Source organism: Dasypus novemcinctus, chromosome 26 (genome assembly GCF_030445035.2).
Source record: "Dasypus novemcinctus isolate mDasNov1 chromosome 26, mDasNov1.1.hap2, whole genome shotgun sequence".
Classification (NCBI taxonomy): Eukaryota; Metazoa; Chordata; class Mammalia; order Cingulata; family Dasypodidae; genus Dasypus; species Dasypus novemcinctus.
In genome coordinates, this window is record NC_080698.1 from 9,586,330 (window position 1) to 9,607,162 (window position 20,833).

A 20,833-nucleotide genomic window follows, 5' to 3' on the forward strand; every position below is an offset into this window, starting at 1 on the left:
GTGGACAATGGGCAGCCCCAGCCCCAGGGCTAAGACTACAACCAGCACACACAGCATGGCCGGAGACCCCACCGCTGCTCCTCCAGGGCTCGCACCCTCTCAGAGTCACAGCCTGCGACTGGCCTGAAGCGGGACAAGCCCCTCTCGCCTCCTTATCATGCTGCAGCATAGGTCAGGAGTACAGGGAGACCCACGGCCCATATCTGTGCCATGAGCTGGACTGGAGGTTCTCTGAGGTCCTTGCCAACTGGCAAAGCCATTACAATGTTTCAGTTTACCCCTAAAACTAACCTTCCTTTTTCCTAGTAGTAAGTTGCGGATTCCTTTAAGGAAAGAAAGTGAAGGAAACACCCAAGACCCCAGGAGAGGTGAGCCCCTTAACAATTCCAGGAGGCTCCACATTGTCTCCTCCCTGTTCCACGGTCACACCGAACCCCACATGGACACAAAGCCAGGCCCACATGGCACAATGTTCCCATTGTCCCTATCCTGAGCACATCTGAAAGTCCCCGAAGTGCCTCCTAAAATGCCTCCTGGGGTTCGGTTTTAAGCCCAGGGGGCCCCCTTTCTCTGGCTGGGTGACAGTCCACCGTGGAGCTTTGAGAGGTCTGAGATCAGAAAGGCCCCTGCCTAGGGCCGCACGCCTCAGGCCCTGTCCGACCACAGGGTGGACGCTCCCTGGTCGCGAGGGAGGGCCGGCTGTGCCCACCGGGGCTCCGCGCCCTCCCCTGGCCGCGGGCGGTGGGGAGATGGGGTGCTGACCGGCCGGCGCACGCCGCCGGGGCTGACACCCGACCCACGCCCCCGCCAGGAGGAGAAGCCTGTCTCCACCTGTCTCCACCTGTCCCTGCCCCTCTGCCCTTCCACACCGGTCCCCGGGCCCTCCGCCCACCGCGGCCGCCTCACCTGCCCGGCGCCCCACCTGTCCTCGGCCTCGTCTCCACGCGCGACCCACGCCCCGGCCGCCCCACCCGTCCCCTCCCGCGGACCCCGCCTCACCCCCGCGCGGGCAGGCGTGCAGGGCGGGCCGCCCGTTGCTGTACGGCATCCAGATCTTCTTCAGGGGGTTCTGGGTCAGCTCCCGCGGGGACGCCATCCCGGGCGGGGCTGAGCCGCACTGCGCGGCTCCCGGCCCCGCAGCCCGGCCACCTCGGGCCACCTGAGGCCACGCCCCCGGGCCCCGCCCCTCTCGGTCCCCAAAGCCGCAAAGACAGCTCCCCACTGGCCCCGCCCCACAGCGAGCAGGCTCCACCCCAACCGGAGAGCGCCAGACCTCTGACTACGCATGCCCAACTCGCCGCTGGACCGGTTGGGGCTAGCAGGCCCCGCCCCTCAGGCCGGGCTCGAGAACGCGCATGCCCAACCCTCGGTCTGGAGGCCCGGATCGTACGAGCCCCGCCTCGGAGGAGGGAGTCCCGCAAGCTCAGCCAGAGCTTATTTGCATAGGCCTCGGCCAAAGGCCCCGCCCCGGGCGCTGCAGCCCCGCCCCCGCGGCACCCGAGGGGCCGGTTTCTCGCTGCGGGGGACCTCAGAGACCCCAGGAAAGTGGAGGTTGCGTGCAGCGTGGGCGGAGCCTGCACAGAGTCCCCTGCACCGGTGTCCCTTAGTCTGCTCCGCGTCTGGGGACTCTCCCTCGTGCACAGAAGCGTCCTGCTCAACCACTCTGAAAAAGCTCTTCATCTCAGGACAGATCTCAGAATGGATAGTTTTCCTCTTTTCCCGTGCTGCCTGGGAGCTCCAGTTAAACTTCCAGCCCACCTGAAACAAGGGTTTGGGACCTTGTAACCAAGTTCTCTGAAGACCCGCTAAGCTCTGTCAGTATCTTACTTCTTCCAGGATTTCATTTTTACCAATTAAAATGGTAATCATGAGTTTACACATTTTTTAAGGAGCCTTGGTCTCTTTATCAGGAAAATGGGATGGCACATCCTTAATCTTACCAGATTCGGATACTGATTAAATGTGTCACTCTCTGAGAAATCCTTTTTTAAAACACATTGGGGAAGTGGATGTGTGTCAAGCAATTGAGTTCCCACATACTACATGGGAAGTCCTGGATTCAGTTCCTGGTGCCTGCTAAAGAAGATGAGCAAGACAGTGAGTTGGTGCGACAGGCAGGCGTGGCGAGCTAACCCAACAAGATGATGCAACAAGGAGACACAAAGGAAAGACAATGAGGTGGCTCTCTCACATGGGAGGTCCCAGGTTCAGTTTCTGGTACTTCCTAAAGAGAAGATGAGCAGACAGAGAACACGCAGTGAATGGACACTGAGAGCAGACAACAAGCACAAAACAACGGAGGGGGTGATAAATTAATAAAAATACGTCTTTTAAATAAAATAAAACACATTAATGTTACATTTTATTATATTATTAATTTCCCTCCCGCCTCTGGAAGGGCAGTGGGGGCGGGGGACAAGGGAGGGACCCGGAAGCTCAGGAACCCCTGGCTCATTCTCTGTGTTTGGCCCCCACCCCACCCCTGCAGGCGCCTCTCAAAGCTTTGTACACTTTCTCCCCCGGCGCCCACCACACTGAGGGTCACAGAGCCCTCTAGCGCTGTCCTCCCCCACATCCCCGGCAGGGTCCCTGTGTCCTCCCACTCTGTTCTGCCCAGTGCCGGCACAGCCAGGAGTCACTTGCTAGGAGCACGGAGAACAGCACCGTGTGCTAGAGATGCGGCTCTTCCTCCCCCTACCTCCCTGCCCTACCCTTTCCTGGGGTCGGTCCTTCCTGGTTCCGGGCCCTGCACAGGACTCTGACACAGCATTCTCACCCACGTCCCAGGACGTGATGGTCCAGGAGGTCCACATGCAGAAGTCCACCTGGGCCCTCGCTGGGGCCCTGCCCCTGGCAGGTCAAGCACTTCCTGAAACGTCCGCCCACCTCACAGCCAACAGCGCCACGTACCCCGTGGGCGGTCTCTGCTGAGCAGGGGATCCCCACCTGCTCTCCAACTTCCCCAGAGCCACTCATCTGTTCCTGACACAGCCGGGCCTTCCTGCTTCCTGGCCACTGCCAGGGTCATCCCTGGGCCACCCTGGCCTCAGGGACCTCACTGCCACACGCCCACTCCCCGCTCGCTCCTAAGCAGGGCGACCGCCTCTACCACCCGCAGACTGCCCGGCACCGGCCCCCCCGGGGTGGTCATCGAGGGCTGGGGGTGAGGGGCAGCCAGGACAGGGCAGGGGGCCGGAGCCATGGGGGAGGGGCGTTCCCACACCCAGGCAGCACAAGCCCGACTTCTCAGGAAAAGCAGCCACCCTGTACCTCCCACTCCTTCCCTGACAGTCTGACCCTGGGCCCACCCGGGCAGCTAGGAGGAAGGAAATGGATGGGGCGGTGCCAGCAGGGCCCGCGCCCCTCCCCAAGACCAAGGTCTCTGTCCGCTCTGAGGATGCTCCCCATCTGCCTCCCCCACGGCCCTGTCTCTCGCGGGACACTGAGCGTCCGGAAGGGAAGCAAGGCTCTGTCACAGAGCCCACCCACAGCACAGGCCTACAGACGCCCCCACCTGCGCTGGCGCCGCACTCCCCCGCATGCCGCGCTCTTGTCCGTTTTGTCGCCACGGGGCGCTCTCCTGGCTTTCTGCTCCCTCGGGATCAGTAAAATAACTTACGGCTCTTCCCTCCTCAGGGGTCCCCCAAAGCGGGCAGACTAGCCAGGCCATCCGTGGACGCTGTGTGGGCCACCCCCATGACCCCGCCCAGCCCGAGGGGCTCCAGCACCGCCCTCTGCACTGACAACCGGGCCTCCTCCCCCCCTGCCTCGGTGGCTGCGGGCCACCTGGGTGGCTCTTGAGGCTCACACGCTCCCCTCTCCCTGCGCCTGCGGACGGCCAGGCCCTGCAGAACCGCCAGTCCACCCTTCCGGGCATCTCGGCCTCAGCGCGCACTGCGCAGACCCACACCCCCGTGCCCACGAGCCTGCGTGAGCACTGCGCGGCCACACGTGCACACATGCAGATGCACACAGACGCACAGGCACAAACGAGTCCTGCCGGGCCTCCTGCTCTCGGCTGCCTCCCTTTCCTGTCCTTGGGAGGGTCCAGGAGTTCCCAGGAGTCCCCGCCAAGGGTCATCCCTGACTCTCCCTGACCCAGCGCTCATAGGGCTGTGAGGTTCCAAGTTGGGGGTACAGAGCCACGTGACCAAGGAGCCTCGGGAACCCCTGGCTGCACCTCCTGATCCTGGCCCAGCACAGGGCACACGGGGGCTCAAAGCAGCTCGAGGCCAGTGAGCGCACACAGTAGGGGCTCACGGGGGCTGTGACAGGCACAGAGCGCACAGTGGGTGCTTACAGCAGTTCAGAATCAGCACGGGGCACACATTAGACACCCTAGAACTGCTGGCTTCAAGATCTAAAGCCATATCCCACCAGAAACTTCCCAAAGGAACCTCTGGACTGGCGTGACCCCTGGGAGGCCTGCAGAAGGCAGAGCAGGAGGCCCTGGGTGCTCCAGCTGGCCTTCCCTCTCCCTGGGCTGGAGGAGGCACTATTTATAGCTCCCCCCTGGCCTGGCACCCTCTCCCCTGCGAGGAGCAGCGTCCCCCCTTCTCCAGGCTGCTGACAGGCTAACGTCCCGTCAGGGGACACCTTTATACCCAGAGAGACACCCCAACACCGCAACACTCCTCCACCACCACCACCCCCTGCACCCATGTCCCTTCCCAACCCCCCCGGCCTCCCCCCGCTGCCCCGCTCCTACCCTGCCCGCTGTTCCCTGGGCTTGGGTCCATCGTGGAGCCACCTCCTTCTGCACCTCTGTCCATCCTGCCACAACCAGCCAGGGCCACGGTCCCATGCGCCTCTGGAGCCGGGGCAACCCCGCCCACGGGGCCCTGGGGAGACAGCTGCCGCCTGCCCCGCCTCTCCCCGCCCTAGGCCCGCCCCTGCGGCTGCCGGGTCAGCCTCCTCACACCGCGGAGGTCACCCTCAGCGCCCCCACTCGCACCAGGACTCTCTCCCCAGCCACGGCATCCTCCCGGCCCACAGCATGCCCTCCTCTCCAGCTGGGGCTGTCTACACTGCCCACAGCACCTGCCCCTGCCCGGGCAGGCCTGTCCGGTACACTGCCTTGAAAGTGAATCCTTTCTCCAGCCGGAGTTGTCCACAACGTTCAGCAATGGAGTTGGGGGTGAGAGAGAAGGTGAAAGCCCCTCCTTCCAAACCCGGGGACCAGGGTCACTGAAATGGGGGGGGGGGGCGCCAGGGGCGGTGTAGCCGGCTCTGACTCAGCCCTTGCGTGTCACTGTCTGGGTGCACGTGACTGTGTAATTATCCATCTCATCCTTTGGTCACTTAATTTAGTGCGTGCCTCCCGCATGCCAGAGCTTTCAGGTACTCTGTCACCCAGGGCTCACCAGCTTGGTGGCATCACCTTGCTTTGCAGATGAGGAAACTGAGGTTCAGAAAGGTGAGCTCGTCTGCTCAGGACAACTCAGGAAGGCAGGGGTGGAGCTGCCTGCAGCCCGGGCAGCCTGGGCCCCTCCCTGACCGCGTGTCCCCTGTGGGGGTGTCAAGCTGCGTGCGGGCCTGTGCCCAGTGGCCTCACCTGGCTGAGCGTTGGTTTGGTGCACGCGCTCACAGCTGTCGGCTCCCCCGCGGCTCAGCCCACCGCACGCCCAGCCAGACCTCCTGTACGCGCCAGCCGTGCCTGGTGGTGCTGGCAGCGGCCCCACCCACCCGGGACCGCTCACAAATCACGTGTGTGACAACCTGCAGAGGAGGGCTGGCTGTGACCGCCCGGGGTGGCCCTCAGCCGCCGTGTCTTTCTGCACTGGGGTTCCTGAGAGTGGCACAGCAGTGGCCACGGGCGATGGTGGCCAGGTGCCACCAGGGTGAGACTCCGCGTGGCAGGCCCCGAGGAGGTGATCAGGCCAGGCTCTTCAGGCATCTTGTTTATAAGTGTGTGGAGCACCCAGATGTGGCACAGGTCTGGTAGCGACCACCCTGACCACGTCCAGGCTGTGCAGACATGCCGTGACTCGTGTGACACGACACCACGGGGCAGTGACCCCAGATGGCAGTGTCCAGGTACACCGAGCACCACCGCCCTCCAGGTCTCCCCATCCCGGCATGATCCCACCATCGGTCCCGGCGGGCTCAGCGGCGGCCAACTCGGGCCAGGATGCGGGCGTTGGTGGCGGCTTGCTCCCTGGCAGCCCTGCTCCGGGCCTGCTCCAGCAAGATCTGCAGGAGACCAGTGGGGACGTCCAGCGACAGGGTGATGCGGGGGCGGGGGCGGGAGCCAGAGCCGGGGGGGCCCCAGGCAGCTGAGGGGCTGGGGATGGTGGCGGCCGGGGGTTCCTCCGAGGCCGCAGGGCAGGGAGCAGCCTGCGGACACTTCCGAGGGGGCAGCGGGAAGGCTGGGATGGGGGTGGCCGAGACCACCAGAAGGCTGCCCCCCATCAGGACCAGCAGCACCGGCAGAGCCCCCCGGGTCATGGCAAGGCCAGGCTGCGAGGAGAAGACAGGCCCAGGCCCAGGTCAGCTGTGGGCCATGGCGAGAACAGCGCCCGCCAGCCAGGGAGATGGGGAGAATGAGCCGAGACAGGCTGGCGAGGCCAGGCCAGGAACAAAGAGAGAGGCACAGGGCCAGGGCCAGAGCAAGACAGACCAGACATGGCCGACAGGGGGCCACAGAGAGAGAAAGTGAGGACCACAGGCAGATGGGGATGAGGGACACAGAGACCCAGACAGAGAAGGAACGGAGAAGACAGGCCGAGAGTAGACAGGAGCGCAGCAGAGCAAAGCGCGGGAGCCGGGGGGAAAAACAGACGAGAGGCAGGGAGGCCGGGAGAACGAGGGAAGGAGAGGGAGCCCCGGCAAGCCAGGAGCAGGAGAGGCTCTAAGGCGCGGGAGCTGGCAGCAGACGTGGCTCAGAGGGAAGGACTGGGGGCCCTGAGGCAGACAAGCAGCCAGAAAGCCCGGACCCCCCCCAGGTCCAGAGCCCGCCGCCAGCCCCACGCCCAGGCCCACTCGGCCCCACGACCCCACCCGCCCACCCCGACCCCATCTGCCCTGTACCGACCTCCTCAGGCTGAGCCGGGCCAGCAGTGCCATCCGTGGGCTGGTCTTCTGCCCACCCCGGGGCCCATTTATGTCCCTCGGCCCCCTGCAGTGGGGGCTGGGGATGTTTCCTGGCATGAGGCAGCCCCCCACCTGTGACTCATCCCCTCCCGGGGGGCCAGCGGGACACATCCTCAGCCCCTTCCCTCTTACGCCTTTCTGGGGATGAGCTGGAGACTGAGGGTCACGGGACGGTGCTGATGCCCTGGGGGAAACCTGCCCCCTGGGGTCCCCTTTGCCCCCAAAATCACGACAACAGAGGCCTTTAAAAACAGCAGCTTTAATGCCCCCAGAATCAGCACCACGTCATCACAGGCTTGGGTCAGAGGGCAGCCAGACGCCGGGCACGTCGGCACACTGCCCACAGCTGCCCCCCACGGTGAGTCATCGGCCAGGGAGGTGGCCACAATGGGGGTTTGTCCACGGGGGGCAAGGCCAGACCCACGGGACCAGTCACTGAAATAACGGACACGCACGCGCACGCTCACGTGCACACAGGCCTCTAGCACCAAGGGGAGGGACCGCGGGTCCCGCGGAGCCCCCGACTCCTCCAGGGGACGCTGAAGGTCAGCTCGTCATCGGGGCTCAGCTCTGGGCAGCTCCTGGGGGGGCGGGGGCAGGCCTGAGCCTTCCGAACCTCTCACCCAGCACAAGAACCCCCCCCCGAGAGGGCAGAGCTGAGGCCTTGGGGGGCCGTGAGGCTCTGACCTCAGAGAGGGGCTCTGGCCTAGCACTTCAAGGGGGCAGGGAGGGCCACCCGGGGGCTCCAGAGCTGCGGTCGGGACTCGGTTCTCCAGGCGGGGGCCTCTGACCTGGGAGCTGACCTGGGTGGGGGGCAGGCCCCTACCTGTTCCCGGAGCCCGGAGCAGCCGGGGAGGACAGCGGTGCTCACAAGCCTCGCGGGTCCCAAAACGGTTGGCGTTGCCCCCGCAGCCGCCGTAGATGAAGGGGCGACAGGCCCCCGCGCCGCCAGCCCCGGCCCGGTGGTACCAGCGCAGGGTGTAGGCGGTGCAGGAGCCCTCGTCCAGGGGCAGCGAGCAGGGGTCCGGGGCTGCGGGCCAGCAGGGGCGGGGCATCAACACGGGCCGAGAGGGGTCAGCAGGGAGGGGTGCCTCCCACCCACCCGTGCCCAGGCCCCCGCTCACCGCTGCCGTCCCAGGCAGCCTCGAGGTCTCCGTAGTCCTCCACGGAATACTCCTCCTGGTAGTCGGAGGGCTCGTCATCCTCGGGGGGCCCCCGGCCTGCACACAAGGCGGGGCGGGGGGTGAGCGGGCTGCCGCGAGGCCCGGTGTGTGCACATGCCCCGCTCGTGGGCCCGACAGGCATGATGTGGGCCCCGTGTGCACCAGCACCCACGTGTGGGCCCCCCACGTGGGCGGCAGCCCAGCGTCCTCACCTTCCTCGTCGGCTTGAGAGACCCGGAGCACGGGCACGTGGTGGGGCAGGGGACCGGCCGTGTCTGCCACATAACCAGGGAGGGGTCCTGGAGCACAGGGCAGGGGCGCAGGGCCCCGGGGTCACCGTGGGCCATGCCAGCCATGGCCCCGCTTGCAGGACCCGGTGGCAGGCGAGACAGGGCCAGGGTGAGGAGGGGCCCAGGAGTGGGGACCCCAGAGAGTTACTCACGTGATCCCGACGCGATAAACTGGCCCTGGCAGGCTGGAGGGGCAGGAAGGACGAGCGCGGGAGCGAGGGAGGAGGAGTGAGGTGGGAGAGGTGGGGAGAGGCGGGGGGGGGGGGTGTACAGAGTGAGATGGAGAGAGGGGAAGGGAAAGAGAGTGGAGGCAGGCAGAGGGAAAGACAGGTGGAGCAGGAGGACAGAGAGGACGAGCAGGAAGGCAGGACAGGCCGACACAGGGCGAGAGACAGGCAGAGGCAGGCGGACAGGGAGGCAGGGAGGCAGGGCGGGAGAGCAGGGCCAGAGTCGGGAGGGCGAGGCGTGCGGGTGGAGAGAAGCGAAGGCATGCATGTTACTCTCCACCACCCCAGGGCCATCGCAGGCCCTGAGGGGGCACTGGGCCCCCTGCAGCCCCCTCCACACAGTGGGCACCCAGGAATCAGGCCCTGGAGGCCCGTGCTTCCCGCCCCCCTGCGTCTGTCTGTCAATATGTCTGCCTGTCAGGACACGTGTCTTCCTCCATCAGCTGTCCGGGAGCAGGGTGCCCCCCGCCTGTCCTTTCACTGTAGGCACCAGCCGAGGTCCTGGTATCTGTCCACTCCGGGGGAGCGTCCAGTCACCACGTCTGTTTTAGCACGTGTGTCTGTCCGTGTCCGCCTGCACGTCTGTCCATCATGATCCTGTCCTCTAGCCCACGTGCCCATGCTCCGGGCCCTCCCCCAGGAGGCTTGCTGCCATGAGTCCTGGGGAGCCCCTGCCCCTGCCGGGGGTGCTGGGCTGGGCCCCACTCACCGCAGTGCTGACTCATCTCCTGACGCACGAAGCCCCGGATGTCGTCCTCCTGGGAAACAAGACGACAAGCAGCGTGAAGGACCCAGGGGTCCGGGGAGGCCGTGGGCGCACGAAGCAGGGCTGGTGGAGGGGCGCAGCACGCCAGAGGCCCCGCCCACCCCGCCACACTCACTGTCAGGGCGGCTTCTCCCTTCTCACCGCGGGGGCCGGAGGGCCCCGGCCGCCCCTAGTGCAACAAATTGGACCAGGCTGTGACCTCTGACCTCAGACACCAGCGGTCACCCGGCCCCCAGGAACCCCTACTTACCTGCTCCCCTCTCTCGCCGGGGGTCCCTGGGGCCCCAGGAGCCCCCACCACACTCTCTCCAGGGGGCCCCCGCTCACCCTGTCAGACACAAAGACCAGGTGAGCAGGGTCCCAGGCAGTGGGGATCAGAAGTCAGGAAAGTGCGGGTCAGAGGTTAGGGAGGTTGGAAGGGTCAGGGGTCAGAGTTGGGGTCCCTCACCTTCTGGCCCTGAAGTCCTTCGGGGCCTTTGGGACCAGCACTTCCAGGTGGCCCAGGGGGGCCGCTAGCGCCATCACTGCCCCTGGGGCCTGGGAAGCCCCCAATTCCCGGCGGCCCCTGTAGAGACAGTCGGGGTCCCGTAAGAGCCCTAAATAGAGCAGGCGCCCAGTTGACCGTGACTTGGCCTCAACTCACCCGCTCCCCTTTCTCGCCCTGGTCACCCTTGGGTCCTGGCTGCCCGTCGAAGCCTCGGTCACCCTACAGACAGAAGAAACGTGAGAGACCCTCCATCCTGGCCTCCCTCGGCTCAACCCCCACGAAGCCCAATGCCCACAACCTCCTGCGACCCGCCACTGCGACCTCACCAGCCCAGGGTCCCCACGACCCCGACCCCACCGAAGCACCCACTGCCCTGCCTCCACCTGGTTCCCTTACGCTAACACTCCAGCCTCGCTCACCGACTCCCACCCACTCTGGGCCCCTGCGCTGGGCCACGGGACTCCAACCCACATGCCATTTCTGAACTTAAATCCCCATGACCCCTGTCCCTGTGACTCCAACCCACCCTAAAACCTCAAGAGCAGCCCCACCCCATCCCCCACTGTCCCAATCCCCCAGAACCTTCCTGGACCCCCAATTCCCTTGACCTCCCTGCCCCCCCACGATGCCCACTGTCCAAGGACCCTGTACCTTGGGACCGATCAGACCCTCCTTCCCAGGGGCTCCTGCCTGGCCTGGCACTCCTGGCTCTCCCTGGAGAGGAGGAGACATGAGAGAGGCCCGGGCCCCCCGGCCCCTCCCCACTTTGGGGGTGCCCCACACTTACCGTCTCTCCTTTGCGCCCTGCCAGCCCCAGGCGGCCAGGGGTACCAGCTTCTCCCTGCAGGCACCAGGTGCAGGAGTCAGCCTTGTGTCCCAGGCACCATGGCCCCCCAGCCCCCGTTACCTCTATACCTTGTCCCCCTTCTCTCCGTCGAGGCCACAGGCTCCCTTTACCCCCCGTTCGCCCTGAGGGAGAAAAGCAGGTGAACACCAGACTTCAGATACCACGCCTCGTGACCTCTTGATCCTGACCCCAAAACTCCACACCCACCCAGATACCCCAGCCCCAAAGCTAACATTTTCAGTCTCAGATGCCCCATCTGGCCCCGACACGCCACTCCTGACCAGGAAAAAACAACCCAGACTCCTTCCCACCTTGAGGCCCCGGGGACCCATGAAACCAGCGTCTCCTTTGTCTCCTCGGACACCAGGGACTCCGTCCTTCCCCGAGGGTCCCTGAGGGCAGGGGGAGCCACGTAAGATCAGGGGAGGTCAGTGAGGGCCAAAGGGAATTCCCTGGCTTTAGTGGGCAGGGGTCACCGTGGGGGTGAGGACAGAGGTGCTGGCCAGCATGAGGACGTCACGGGAGCAGCGGGCCTTCAGGTCAAAGGCTTCGACCTGTGAAACCACCAGGGGGCGGGGGACCCAGTGGGGGTGAGGGTCCCGTGGGAGAAGGGGCAGCTTACCGGGTCGCCGGGGATCCCCGCAGCACCAGGCTCGCCCTGCGGGAGACACAGGTCAGAGGGGGCCGGAGTGGGGGCCCTTTGGCATGAGCGTTCCCGGGGGCTGGCGTATCTGCTGCACACGCAGCCACTCGGTGGCTCTGCAGCCGGGGCCCAAGCCACACACCAATCACGTATGAACGTGTGGGACTGACAGCGAGGCAGGCCAGGGACCCCCCCCGCCGTGTCCAGAGGTCACCCCCAGGGACTGCACTTGGGGCGGGGCTTGCCTTGGGTCCCGTGAGTCCACGTACTCCCAGCGACCCGGCCGAGCCCTTGTCACCAGGCTCCCCCTTGGTGCCCTGTGGGAGTGGCCGGGAGAGGGACACCGTCAGGACCAGAGCAGGCCAGAACCTCCAGCCCAGCCATGGTCTCTGCTGACCACTCCCCTCCATGACCCACAGAGACACTCGTGTCTCACCCCAGGATCCCCAGACTGCTGCCCCCTCCCTCCTACCCTGGGCCCCAAGCCCCCTGGAGCACCCTAACACCCGAGGAGCCCCCAAACTACCCCCACAGGCCACGAAGCAACCCTCATCCTCACAGCCACCCCGCAGAGCCCCTGACCACAGAATTCCCTCCCCTCTGCCCCCGAAGCCCCCTCCTGCCTCCACAGGGCCCCCCCGACCCCACTAGGAGACCCCATGATCTTCACGTACCTTCTCTCCAGGGCCCCCAAAGTCTCCCCGAGGTCCCTTGTCACCATCTATACCCCGAGGCCCTCGTTCACCCTGGGTCAGGGGTCAGAAGGCAGGGTCAGGGGTCAGAGGACGGGATCAGGGGTCAGAGGGCGGGATCAGGGGCTAGGGTTTTGAGCTCAGGTCCCCTGGCCCAAGCCCACGGGCGCCCTCCTGCACCCAAGGATGACCCTGTCTCCACACGGACCAGATCCACTCACCGTGTCCCCCTTGGCACCCTGTGGCCCTGGAGGCCCCACGATCACGGCCGAGGCACCCTGGGTGGGGAGCGGGGACAGTCAGAGGAGTCAGGGTGCCCTGAGCGCCCGCCCCTGCCCCCCACGCCCACACTCACCTTGTCACCTTTTAGCCCTGCCGTTCCGGCGTCACCCTATTTGGCAGAAGACCGTGAGACCTACTCAAACTGGGGGGCCCCCAGCCCTGAAAAGAGCCTCCACCCTACCCACTCCCACCCCAGGAACCTTCTCCCCACACTCTTACCTTCTCCCCACGCTCACCCCGGACACCTGGGGGCCCCTGTGGGAGAGGAGATGTGAGCTGAGGGGAGCTAGGAGGTCAGCAGGAAGACAACTCGGGGGCAGGGCAGGACGGAGAGGGGGCTGGGGCAGGACAAGGAGCTGCATGCACCCACGGGCAGAGGGCCGGGCAGGGGAGCACGCGCCCTGGGGGACCCACCATGAGGCCTCGGGGGCCCTCCTGGCCGGGGCGGCCATCTTCACCCTGGATGGTGACATCAGGTTCATTGACTCAGGAGGTCGGAGGTCAGAGGCAAGAATAGTGCTGAAGGAGGCCCCAGTGTGGCCCCCCAGAGGTGGGCCACGGCCGCAGGGCAGGACATACATACCCGGACGCCTGGCTCCCCACGCTCGCCTCGGGCCCCGGGCAGCCCTGCTCCGGGGTCTCCCTGGAGGTCAGCAGGACGCCGAGAAGCAAGAAGAGGGGAACAGGATTAGTGCATGCCGCGGCAGGGCGGAGGTCAGCGGGGACAGGAGCTGGCCAGCAGCACTGTGCCACCTACCTTGTCTCCTTTGAGTCCAGAGGCCCCCGGGGCTCCCTGTGGGTGAGCAATTGAGGTGAGGGTCCTGCTGCCCCCCAAGTCCCCCACACCCAGCCCCGCATTGTGACTCAGTCCCCAGCTTAAGTCCCAGGGGCAGACCCCAAGACACGGGCAGCCAGACTTGGGCCCCTGGGGCGCATCTACTCACCGCTGGTCCCAGTGGTCCAGGGGGCCCCAAGGGGCCTGGAGCACCCTCTCTCCCTGGAGGGCCCGACAGACCCTACAGGGAATATGGGGCACAAGAGGCAGTGAGCTGGGAACCCCTCCCATTCTGTCCCCCAAGACTGGGGGCAGAGAGGCAGGGCCTGGGTCTCCCCCTCCTCACCCCGCCCCTCACCCGCTCTCCGCTGGGGCCCGGTTGGCCCAGCTCTCCTCGCGGGCCTGTCTGGCCAGGGAACCCGACGACACCAGGGGCACCGGGGGCCCCGGGAGCACCCAAGTCTCCCTGAAACAGAGCAGAAGGAGCAGCGGGATTGTGGGGCCCCCCAGACCTGTCAAACCCAGGCTGGGCTGAACCCCCTCCCCCCAGGCCTGGCCCCAGAACACCCTCCCCCCAGGCCTGCCAAACCCCCTCCCTGCAGGCTGGCCCCAGAACCCCCCTCCCCCCAGGTCTGCCAAACCCCCTCCCTCCAGGCTGGCCCCAGAAACCCCCTCCCCCCAGGGGCCTCCTGCCTGCTGCCTGCCCTCTGCCGATGGCACTGACTTACCTTCATACCGGGAGGACCAGGGGGCCCGGGGGAGCCCTGGGTCCCCACTCCGGGGTCTCCCTTCAAGGGAAAGGGGGATCAGGTCAGGCTCAGAGAGCCTCGGGGCCAAGACCCCCAGCAGGGACCCGCTGGGATGCACCCACCTTGGAACCCTTGAGTCCTGGAGCCCCCTTCTGACCCTAAAAGCAACACAGGAGACAGCACATGAGGATGGAGCAGGAAGGGACAGCATGTCCCCGGGGCTCAGAGGTGATGCAGACATGCAGCCAAGGGTGGGCTGCAGGGGCCTGAGTGGCACAGGAGAGGGAAGTGCAGACAAGACCGCAGGTTCATGGGCGTCGGGCGAGACCATGAGCACATGGCGCTGGCACGTGAGCGCTGACGTGCAGGGCTGTGATGCGCGGACACAGGCACGCAGGGAGCTCGGAGCCTGGGCTCAGACGCGCACGAGGGAGGAGGCGGCCGAGACCAGGCCCACAGAAACCCAGACGTGTCCTGAGGCGTGTCCAGGAGTCTAGACGAGGCACACTTGTGTGCTCTGACCGAGGCGAGGAGGGGCACACGCAAGTAGAGCCGGGCCTGAGTGCGAGGGAGTTGGGGAGCCCAGGACGCCGGGGCGGGCTCCTGACCATGGGGCGGGCCATGCAGAACTCCAGAGCGCGCCCGCTGTCCCCCGCTCACCCACTGTCCCCCGCTGTCCCCCGCTCGCACGCCCCAGCCAGGCTCAGGCTTGCTCGGACCCCAGACTCACGTCTTCCCCAGGGTCTCCAGGCTCCCCTGCACGGCCGGCGTCACCCTGCACGGAAGGGATGCTGAGAGCATCTGTCCGCCCCCAATCGCCCACCTCCACCCAGGGCTCGGTCCCTCACCTTCTCCCCGCGTGGTCCTGGGAGTCCTCGGTCACCTTTGGCTCCCTGCAGAGATGGGGGTGGGGAGGCAACGGAGGCCTCAGGGTCACAGGCAGCGGGTCCAGGAGGGAGGCTGAGGCCAGGGCTCAAGCGTGGGGCATATCGCAGGACTGGGAGGTCAGGAGGGGTGTTAAGGCTGGGTCAAAGGTCACCTGCTATCAGAGGTCGCACACTCACCGGCTCTCCCACCAGGTCTCCAGCAAAGCCTCCAGCGGCTCCCTGATGAGGAAGGGGTCCGTGGGCTTCCTTGGCCCCCACCACTTGGCCCCTCCTCCCAGGGTCCCCCCACACGCACCTTCTCTCCCTTGGCTCCAGGAGGCCCGACCCCAGCCTGTGAGGAAACATGAGTGAGTGACCTCGCCCTCCTGAGGGCTCAGGTGGGCAGACATTGGTAGATGGCGGGGCCAGGGCCAAAGCTCACCTGTCCAGGGGTCCCTGCGGGTCCGGGTTCTCCTTTGGGTCCAACAAGGCCAGGCAGGCCTGGGGGCCCCTGTGAAGAGCAGTGTGGGGACGCCGTGCACCTCCCCCTCCTGGCCCCTGCTGCCCCCCACCCTCAGGCATGGGCCCCACAGCGGGCCTGCGGCCAGCACCCCCCGGGGCACGCACCGGCACACCAGGGGCTCCTCGGTCTCCGTCCTTCCCACCGACACCGTCGCGGCCTGGAGCTCCTGGCTTCCCCATCTCCCCCTGAGAGGGAGGAGCTGCGTCAGGGGCCTGCCCGCTGACCCCTGAGCCCAGAGCCCGGTCCCTGACCCCCAGGACTCACCACTTGTCCAGGCAAGCCCGGTGCCCCCTGCGGACCCTGAGGGGAAACAAGTCCGATGTGATAGGGATCGTGGGACAAGGGGACACAGGGCAAAGCACAGAGGAGACCGCCGATCAGGAGGCCCTTGGGGGCCCAGGGAGCTCACTCACCACTAGGCCCGAAGGGCCAGTGGGGCCAGGGAGCCCCACAGCCCCAGGCGGTCCAGGCAGGCCCTGGGGGGAGAAAACATTCAGGGTGGCCCAGGCCCAGACCGCCCGCTCCCCCCACCCCTAAGCAATGGGCTGGGCACTCACCCGTCCTGGTGGTCCTGTCTCTCCGGGCTCCCCCTGCAAAGGACCCAGGGATGGTGACCAGAGGCTCCCCAGCCCCAGGCCATGGCGCTCAGCCTCCCCAGGGGGGGCCACAGCCAGGGCTGGCGGGGGCTGCCCAGGGCCGCAGCCCCCTTCCACATACGCGGGCACTCCAGTACGCACCTTCAGACCTGAGGGTCCCTGGGGTCCCGCGGGGCCAGCAAGGCCCTAGAAGGGGGAAGAGGGGGGACAGGGGTCTGACTCAGGGTCCAGGCTCAAGAAGAACACGAGCAAGGCCGGCCTGGCCCTCCCTGAGCCCCCAGGCAGTCCTCCCTCCCTGTCACTCACCGGGGCACCGGGCGGTCCGGGGTCTCCATGGCCACCCTGTTGGTGAGAGAAAGAGTCTGATGAGGGAGAGGCAGCCCCTCTCCACCAGGGAAACTGAGGCCGCACTGCCCTGGTGGGGGTGGGCGCAGGGTGGGGCAGGAGGGTGGAGGGTTCCAGAGCACTTACCGCTGGGCCGGGGGCTCCCCTCACGCCCTGCACACCCTGCATGGAGAAGGGGCTGCTGAGCCTCCATCCGGGCCTCACTGGGGCCTGCCCACCCTGGGTTCCTGGGCTTGGGGACCCACTTCCAGGTGCCCACCCCGCCCAGGTGCAGCTCTTCACTGCACTGCTGCTGGGCGCCCACGTACCCGAGGTCGGCCTCCTCTAGGCCTGCACGCACAGGCAGCCCGCCCCCCGCAGATGCCACCCCCAGGCACCCTGCACAGGAAACACCCCACCTGAGGGCGGGGGAGGCTTGCGGGTCCCTGAGGGCCGAGGTTCCCAGAGCCCGGGCTAGGTCACCCCCGTCACCCCCCACTCACCGGCTTTCCTTCGGGCCCGGCCACACCACGCTCTCCTGGCAGACCCTGGGGACAATAGGTGTAAGGCCACGCTGCCCCTGCCCTCTGATGCCAGCTTCCCCCACCCGCCATCCCCTAGCCAGTGGGAGGCAGGGGCAGAGGGTCCGGGCAGTACAGAACCCAGCCCTGCCCTGCACTTTTGCACCCGCATGGCCCAAGCACTCACCGGGCTGCCGTTGGGACCCCTCTCTCCGGTCTCCCCCCGGTCTCCTTTGACGCCCGCCACTCCCTGCAAGGGGACGGTGGCGGCCTGAGCCCTCCATCCCAGCCACGTAGCCATGTACACACACCACCCAGCCTGTCGCCCCAGAGGCTGGGGTGCACCCACAGCATGGTGGGAGGCCTCACCCTGTCTCCTTTGGCGCCGCGGTCGCCGTCGCTGCCAGGCTCTCCCTGTAAGGACGGGATATCAAGCCAGGCCTGGTGCCATGGCAGGGGGCCCCATTGATCCCACACACTGACCTTGGCCCCCTTGAGTCCAGGGGGTCCTTGGTCCCCAGTGAGTCCAGAACCTGGCCCGTCCACAGCCACCTACAGGCACAGGGTCACAGAGGGTTGTGGCGGCAGGTGCCACAGGGAGGCTTCTGGGGCCCAGACGAGGGCAGCCTCCAGGAGCAGCAGACACAGCCTCGGGCAGGGCAGGGCGAGCACCTTGGGGCCCGGGGGGCCAGGGGGGCCTGGAGAGCCGTCTCTGCCCTGCAGAAAAGAAGGAAGTGAAGCAGCCGTCCCGGCCCCGCCTCCAGGGGTCCCTGGAGCCCAGCCCAGCTCACCTGTTCTCCACGGTCTCCTTTCTCTCCTCGTTCTCCCTGAAACGCCAAGAGCACGCTGAGGACCGCGACGGGGGGCGCACCCCCGCCCCCCGCCAGCCCCCAGGCTCACCCTCTCTCCTGGCTTTCCTGCCTCCCCCGTGGCCCCGGCCGGACCTGGGAGCCCAGGAATGCCAGGCTTCCCCGGCTCCCCGGCCAGGCCTGGAGGTCCAGGGGGGCCCCTCTCCCCCAGGGCCAGGCCAGGCGGCCCCTGAGGCCCAGGGTCTCCACGGTCTCCCTTCAGTCCACGTTCTCCAGGAAAGCCGATGGCGCCCTGTGGAAACAGAGGAGTGGGTGACGGTGGCCACGAGCCCTCCTCTCGGGGGCGCACCCCGCAGAGCAGCCACCCTTCACCTCCTTGCCGGAAGGCCCCCGCTCGCCCGGCTCCCCCTTGGGGCCACGACGGCGTTCAGGCACGGGCAGGAAGCCGCCGGAGCTCTCATCCCAGGTCTCCACCATCTCCCGCAGGGTGGACGCCTAAGGGATGGCGAGGGGTCAGGAGGGTGGCACCAGCAGTGCAGCCTCCCAGCCCTGGGCCCCGTGGGCACCAGTCCCCGCCCCCAGCCCCTAAACAGCCTACCTTGATGCCAACAGTTTCCAGCAATCGCTCCGCATTCTGAGGACACAAGCCGGGTGAGGGGCTGCCCACAGAGAAGCCCCTGCCCCCTGCCCCAGCTGCCCTGGAAACAGCCTACGTGCCCTTTAGGCCTCGATGGGAACCTGGCTCGAGGCCCCTGGGAGCCCCTCCCTGGCATGTCCCCACTGTCCAGGTCCCCCTGGGTGTCGGCTACACAGGACCCCCCCAGGGCAGGGAGCCAAGGCCACAGGACAGGACCTGGCGGGCCTCATGGCAAGGGCAAGGGGGACAGGAGGCCCCTGTGGGTGTAGATCCCAAAGCCCACTCACCACCGTGCTCCCAGCTTCTCCTCTCGGGCCACGCTCTCCAGGGAGACCCTGGAGAGACCAAGACACAAGCTGCTGGGCCCGGCTTGGGGGGCACATGTGTGTCCACAGGCGGGTGCGGTGGTCACACAGCATAGGAAAGGGGGGGGCTTACCTGTTCCCCTTTGTATCCGGTCTCCCCCCGGTCACCCTGTGAACAGAGAGGGATCAGCGAGGTGGGAGAGGGCCCCAGCCCTGGTTTGTCCCTCACGGAGCCCCGACCCGACATATGCACTCACCTTGGGGCCCACATTCCCTGGGACACCAGGGAAGCCCTGGAACACGACAGAAAAGACAAAGGGTCACACAGGCTCTCGGCCCCCAGGAGGGCGTCTGGTGGGAATTACCCTGGACACTCACCTGGCCAGAGGGGCCAACTGGCCCTGGGAGGCCTGGGGGGCCCTGGAGTCCAGGGCTACCAGGAGCTCCATGCTCACCCTTGGGGCCATCGCGACCCTGCAGAGGATGCAGACAGCATCAGGACCCCGAGATGCCGGGATGGGCAGAGCCACATCACCCAGGGTCAGGGTCGCCACTCACGTCTCTCCCAGGGGCGCCCGAGTCCCCCTTCTCTCCCTAGGAAAGACAAGGTGCTGAGACAGGGTCCTGATCTGAAGCCACAGCAGACCCTGGACTGGGGGGCTGGGGGGCGCTTTACCTTCCTCCCATCTTCTCCAGGGTCCCCAGGTTCTCCCTGTGGGCAGAGAATGCAAAAGGTCAAGGCAAACGTCCACCAGCATCTGGCTGCAAGGCCGTCTTGGCAGCTCTCAGGTGCCACCACACCTGGGCCTGTGGCTCCGTGCCCCTGCGTGCCTTAGAGCCTGGCCTGCAGCCCCCGGCGTGAGCTGTTGCAGCTCTGAGGCGCTCCTCGTGCTCTGCTCACCTCGCCGCATGTCCCCCCGCCTCCGGCTCTGGGTGCACCTCCACATCTCTGCATTTCTTAGGTGCTATGAGCCTGTGGGTCCTCGGTGTGCGTGTGTGTGTGCCTGGTAGGAGACTGTGTGTCTCGGACTGGCTGCTCATCTCGACCCACGTTTGCTTATGGACATGGGCTTACACTTGTGTAATGTGGGATGGATGTGTCTGCACAGCCCTGGTGCGCTGACAGTCGTTGGCATCTGTCCGTATGTCATGTGCATCTCTCTACCTGTTTGGCGATAGATACTTGGGTGGCCCCGGCTATACATGCATGTGCTGGCGTGTCCCACCCGTCAAGGCCATGGCTGAATCTTGCTCCGTCTCAGCACAAGTCTAATGATAGGTCTGGGTGGAGAGATCTGTGTGTCACCATGTCTGCAAGTGTTCCCGAATGTGTCTTTGTGATGGTGGGGCTGACGTCTCCGTCTGAGCCTGTGTCGGGCTATCTCGGCATATGTCAGCCCACGCAGGCACAGGAACTCGAGACGTGGCTGTGCGACCGTGTGTGTGAGCATGTGGAGGAAGGCTTCAGCACAGGTCTGCATGTCTGGGCTGGGGATGGCTCAGCACACGACTGTGGGTGTGCCTCAAGTGTACGTGTGCATCTGTGCACACACGCTGGTGTTCCTCGGCAGGTTTCGCCACAGCTGCCCGAGCCACTCACGTTTTTCCCGTTGAGGCCAGGTTTGCCATCCTCGCCTGCCTTTCCCTATGGAAGAGATCAGTGTGGTCAGTGCTGGGGTAAGGGCTGTCGGGGGGAAAGGTAACATCAAAGCTGGACTCACCACTGCTCCGGGGGGTCCAGGAGGGCCTGGGGGGCCATGTTCTCCTCGGAGGCCTGGGAGCCCCTGAAAAAAGGCACATCTGAAAAAAGGGGATCTGGGGCACATCCCCTGGATTGGAAGAACCCCGCTGAGATCCTTCTCTAGGGTTGGCAGAGGTCCCCTGGGTTAGGGAGGACCCTGCTGAGACCCCCAAGGCAGAGAGTGTGCCTGCCAAGGCCTGAGACCCCACCAAGGCCAGGGCTGGACCACCCATCCCCTCTCATGCTGCCGCTGTGACTGATGACCTGGCTGCAGCCTGGACCCGAGCCACCCTTGGCCCCAGCATCTCCCCTTACTTACGTCTCTTCCCGGGTCCCCAGCTTTGCCCGTAGTGCCCTAAGGAGAGACTGGGAGTCAGGGAGTTCACCGTGGCCGCGAAGTCAGGCACCCGCCTGCTGCCTTGGGCCTGCCCCGTGAGCCCAAGGCCTGCACGGCGGTAGCGCGCCCCACCCTGCAGGGCTCTAGAAGGAGACCATGTG

The 20,833-nt window shown here is 66.3% G+C and overlaps 3 protein-coding genes across 5 annotated transcripts in view; all 3 read right to left on the reverse strand.

Moving 5' to 3' along the window:
• The window catches only part of PFKFB4 (6-phosphofructo-2-kinase/fructose-2,6-biphosphatase 4), a 54,054-nt gene extending 52,779 nt beyond the window's left edge, over positions 1–1,275 (reverse strand). The window contains exon 1 of one of the 3 annotated variants that reach the window (XM_058288475.1): positions 1,000–1,275. In XM_058288475.1, the coding sequence (XP_058144458.1) occupies positions 1,000–1,096 (97 nt within the window). In that variant the 5' untranslated portion in view covers positions 1,097–1,275. The remainder of the gene's footprint in view (positions 1–999) is intronic. The other 2 variants (XM_058288473.2, XM_058288472.1) reach the window with 2 other exon arrangements.
• A 4,830-nt stretch (positions 1,276–6,105) lies between these two features.
• Positions 6,106–6,447, reverse strand: UCN2 (urocortin 2). The gene has a single exon (XM_004451935.2). The coding sequence runs from the start codon at positions 6,445–6,447 to the stop codon at positions 6,106–6,108; it is 342 nt and encodes a 113-aa protein (XP_004451992.2).
• An 885-nt stretch (positions 6,448–7,332) lies between these two features.
• Positions 7,333–20,833, reverse strand: part of COL7A1 (collagen type VII alpha 1 chain) — a 29,185-nt gene continuing 15,684 nt past the window's right edge. Inside the window, 57 exon segments of the mRNA XM_058288476.2 lie at positions 7,333–7,673; positions 7,919–8,122; positions 8,217–8,312; positions 8,468–8,554; positions 8,698–8,730; positions 9,482–9,530; positions 9,654–9,707; positions 9,789–9,866; positions 9,987–10,103; positions 10,182–10,244; positions 10,677–10,739; positions 10,813–10,866; positions 10,941–10,994; positions 11,184–11,264; positions 11,495–11,530; positions 11,761–11,832; positions 12,190–12,261; positions 12,429–12,485; positions 12,563–12,598; positions 12,709–12,744; positions 12,904–12,948; positions 13,073–13,132; positions 13,247–13,282; positions 13,434–13,505; positions 13,623–13,730; positions 13,993–14,052; positions 14,136–14,171; positions 14,744–14,788; positions 14,862–14,906; positions 15,078–15,119; positions 15,196–15,231; positions 15,322–15,390; positions 15,507–15,587; positions 15,667–15,702; positions 15,816–15,878; positions 15,960–15,992; positions 16,140–16,184; positions 16,305–16,340; positions 16,470–16,505; positions 16,826–16,870; positions 17,031–17,093; positions 17,213–17,257; positions 17,327–17,395; positions 17,516–17,560; positions 17,635–17,670; positions 17,744–17,944; positions 18,025–18,147; positions 18,251–18,286; positions 18,577–18,624; positions 18,728–18,763; positions 18,852–18,887; positions 18,973–19,068; positions 19,153–19,188; positions 19,271–19,306; positions 20,195–20,239; positions 20,316–20,378; positions 20,655–20,690. Of these exon segments, the coding sequence (XP_058144459.1) occupies positions 7,657–7,673; positions 7,919–8,122; positions 8,217–8,312; positions 8,468–8,554; positions 8,698–8,730; positions 9,482–9,530; positions 9,654–9,707; positions 9,789–9,866; positions 9,987–10,103; positions 10,182–10,244; positions 10,677–10,739; positions 10,813–10,866; positions 10,941–10,994; positions 11,184–11,264; positions 11,495–11,530; positions 11,761–11,832; positions 12,190–12,261; positions 12,429–12,485; positions 12,563–12,598; positions 12,709–12,744; positions 12,904–12,948; positions 13,073–13,132; positions 13,247–13,282; positions 13,434–13,505; positions 13,623–13,730; positions 13,993–14,052; positions 14,136–14,171; positions 14,744–14,788; positions 14,862–14,906; positions 15,078–15,119; positions 15,196–15,231; positions 15,322–15,390; positions 15,507–15,587; positions 15,667–15,702; positions 15,816–15,878; positions 15,960–15,992; positions 16,140–16,184; positions 16,305–16,340; positions 16,470–16,505; positions 16,826–16,870; positions 17,031–17,093; positions 17,213–17,257; positions 17,327–17,395; positions 17,516–17,560; positions 17,635–17,670; positions 17,744–17,944; positions 18,025–18,147; positions 18,251–18,286; positions 18,577–18,624; positions 18,728–18,763; positions 18,852–18,887; positions 18,973–19,068; positions 19,153–19,188; positions 19,271–19,306; positions 20,195–20,239; positions 20,316–20,378; positions 20,655–20,690 (3,438 nt within the window). The 3' untranslated portion in view covers positions 7,333–7,656.

Coding starts and splice junctions, on each gene's coding strand:
- UCN2 (XM_004451935.2), bottom strand. CDS start 6,447: ATGACCCGGGGGGCTCTGCCGGTGCTGCTGGTCCTGATGGGGGGCAGC.